Source organism: Atractosteus spatula, chromosome 9 (genome assembly GCF_055471065.1).
Source record: "Atractosteus spatula isolate fAtrSpa1 chromosome 9, fAtrSpa1.hap1, whole genome shotgun sequence".
NCBI classification, from domain to species: Eukaryota; Metazoa; Chordata; class Actinopteri; order Semionotiformes; family Lepisosteidae; genus Atractosteus; species Atractosteus spatula.
The window spans coordinates 14,905,001-14,907,500 of NC_142714.1; the positions used below are offsets into that span (position 1 = coordinate 14,905,001).

The 2,500-nt window shown below is 33.8% G+C and overlaps 1 protein-coding gene across 1 annotated transcript in view; it reads left to right on the forward strand.

The window, feature by feature from the left end:
- Window positions 1-2,500, forward strand: part of cdin1 (CDAN1 interacting nuclease 1) — a 67,468-nt gene that overhangs the window by 17,078 nt on the left and 47,890 nt on the right. The window contains exon 5 of the mRNA XM_088925626.1: window positions 2,068-2,140. Coding sequence (XP_088781752.1) covers window positions 2,068-2,140 — 73 coding nt within the window. The remainder of the gene's footprint in view (window positions 1-2,067; window positions 2,141-2,500) is intronic.

Here is a 2,500-nt window from a genome sequence, read left to right on the forward strand (position 1 = left end):
CCATTTAACTGTCATTTTAATATGCTACTTAACATTTAAACAAAGCACTCATGAGCCTGCTGACAGTTAATTGATGTAGTGGTGGCACTTTATGAGACAATATATCTCCAACAGGGGAAAACTATAAAAAATGATGAGAAATATAATAATTTTTAAATCCTGCTGCATAGAGATATTTTATCTGAGAGGAATTTTAAAAGGGTGCTGGTTTTAATTCTAAGACAGTATTTAATATGAAGGTCAGAAATAAATTCACAGCATTTAGATAACACATTAAAAGTGAAAGCAAAGGAATACATTGGTTTATATTTCATTTGCATTGGGGATAATAAAACTGATCTTAGTTGTCTTTTGGTACAATTATTTTCAGAAGGGATTTGAAGCCCTATAAATTTTACTTACATGTTAAATTCTGACGTAAAGCATGATGGTCTTATTTCTGAGCGAGATGGACACATGATTAATATGAAAATTAGGGAGATGCAAGTACCTGAACTAATAAGGTAGTCCTTATTCAGGCTGGACTACCTTCAGTAATTTCACCATTTTTCATGTGTCAACTCTGATGTGGGTTACTGAAAATACGCAGCTCTTGCTACTTGGGGATTTTAATGGTATTCAAGGATAAATCTCAAATGTAAAAGACCTGCAGGTTACATAGGAAGAATTCTTTTACAAAGAAAGCCAATGCTCTTTAATGAAGATAAAGACTGTCTTTATGCGTAATAATTATAGACATCTTTGGTCTTCCTAGGCTGTGTTCTGTATGCAGAATTATGGCGATGTTAACAAATATTACCGCCAGTAAATCTTTGTGTGGAGCGCTTTCTGCTCACAGCTTTACTATAAAGGATCACAGCAGAGATAAAAAGCTACAATCTTGCAATAAGCTGAAGGCAAATTCAGTTTTGAGCCCCAATTATGCTAACAAGAGAAAAATGTTTCCAAGCTTTTAAATTCCCATTTCATAACAAAAGAAAAATGGCTCAAATATAAAAACATGCTTATGTACTCTAGTCATGAAATGATTAGGTGTTTTGATATTTAAAGTCCTGCATTTTGTAACTGTGATAAGTCTTATAAAAACAGTAAATCAGATCAGTGTTTGGTATCTGTTACAGTGAAATAAAGTAAAAGCAGCTATCTGTGTGTACAGGCAGACCATGCTATTATTTTTTTATTACATGAAGGTTTGTTGAAGATATGTTTTTAAAATTTTAGCTTTTCCTTCACAATGCCTATTGTATGCTTAGGCTTGAGGAAGTCTGCTTAAAACACAAATGTCAACATTTAAAACCTTTCATTATTAATTTTGAAAAATTTCCTTGATATTTTTTGCTTTTTGTTTCTGAGATTAAACCAAACTAACAGTGTAATACAAACATACCATGAAATTAGATTTTGTTTACCAACTGCAGTGAAAGGCGTAGACAAATTTTGTGTGAAAAAGTCTCTACAGTGCAGATGCATCCCCAAAATCTAAGACATCTGTGATTTTTAAATTGATGGTCCAAAAATTGGAAGAAAGAATTAGTGTTCACAAATATACAATTATAAATGGTTTGTTGTTTAAGAGGTAACAGCGATGTGCTTTCTAAAAGCAAACCACAATCATGCATTAACCACAAACACCATCCCACCCCCCCCGCGTTTTTTTTAAATGAGAAGACTCCATAGTAACAATTTATTTTGTTATAGTAAGAAATCTCTTCTTTGAATGAAGAAGAAAGGTAAAAGCAGATAATGACTTACAGACTGATGATTAATGTAAGTCCTGTTGAAGGATAGGTTAAGGTTTAAGAATGAGAATACACCTATGCGCCATTAATGTTTTTCACGAGACATCAGCTACATGTAGATCATGAGAACTGGCAATGTTGATAACTTTAAAAAGTGATTTATTAAAGTAACACTTATTTCCCTATAAACAAAATGACTTTCCCCCTTTTCACCAAACACATTTTTTTTTCCTAACCACATTTGCTGGAAAAAAGGGTGTTGTGTCTAGGAAATGTGTGGTAGGTTTGGGGTTTGGGAAATGTCTAAATGTTTTTTTAATTTTTTAAGGTGAACTTCTCTCCTTCACTCATGGCTCGACTTATTCTGGAGCGGCACCTCCAGGATCAGGAAGGTGCACTGTGTAAGTGCTGTGTTTTGTTTGACTTAATGCCTTGGACCTTGAAATGAATGCTTTTCCAGCGTTGAACTACACAATGTAACAACAGGCGTAATGAGAGCCAGACCCATGTTGGCACCTGAGGTAGATGAATGACAATTAAGCACTCTTTTCAAAAGACCACCCACCACTTAACTACTGTTTAGATCAATGCTATTTCATTTCACCAGTGTTGTTTATACCCCCTTCTCCTCTTTTAAGTTATTTTTTCTGAGAGAATTAAATTGTGTATAAATCTTAGAAATGAGATGTCTTGCTAAACATGTCAAAGCCAGATTTAAATGCCAGACACATCTTTTGTGCTAAATGTTGTTTTCAGTCAGA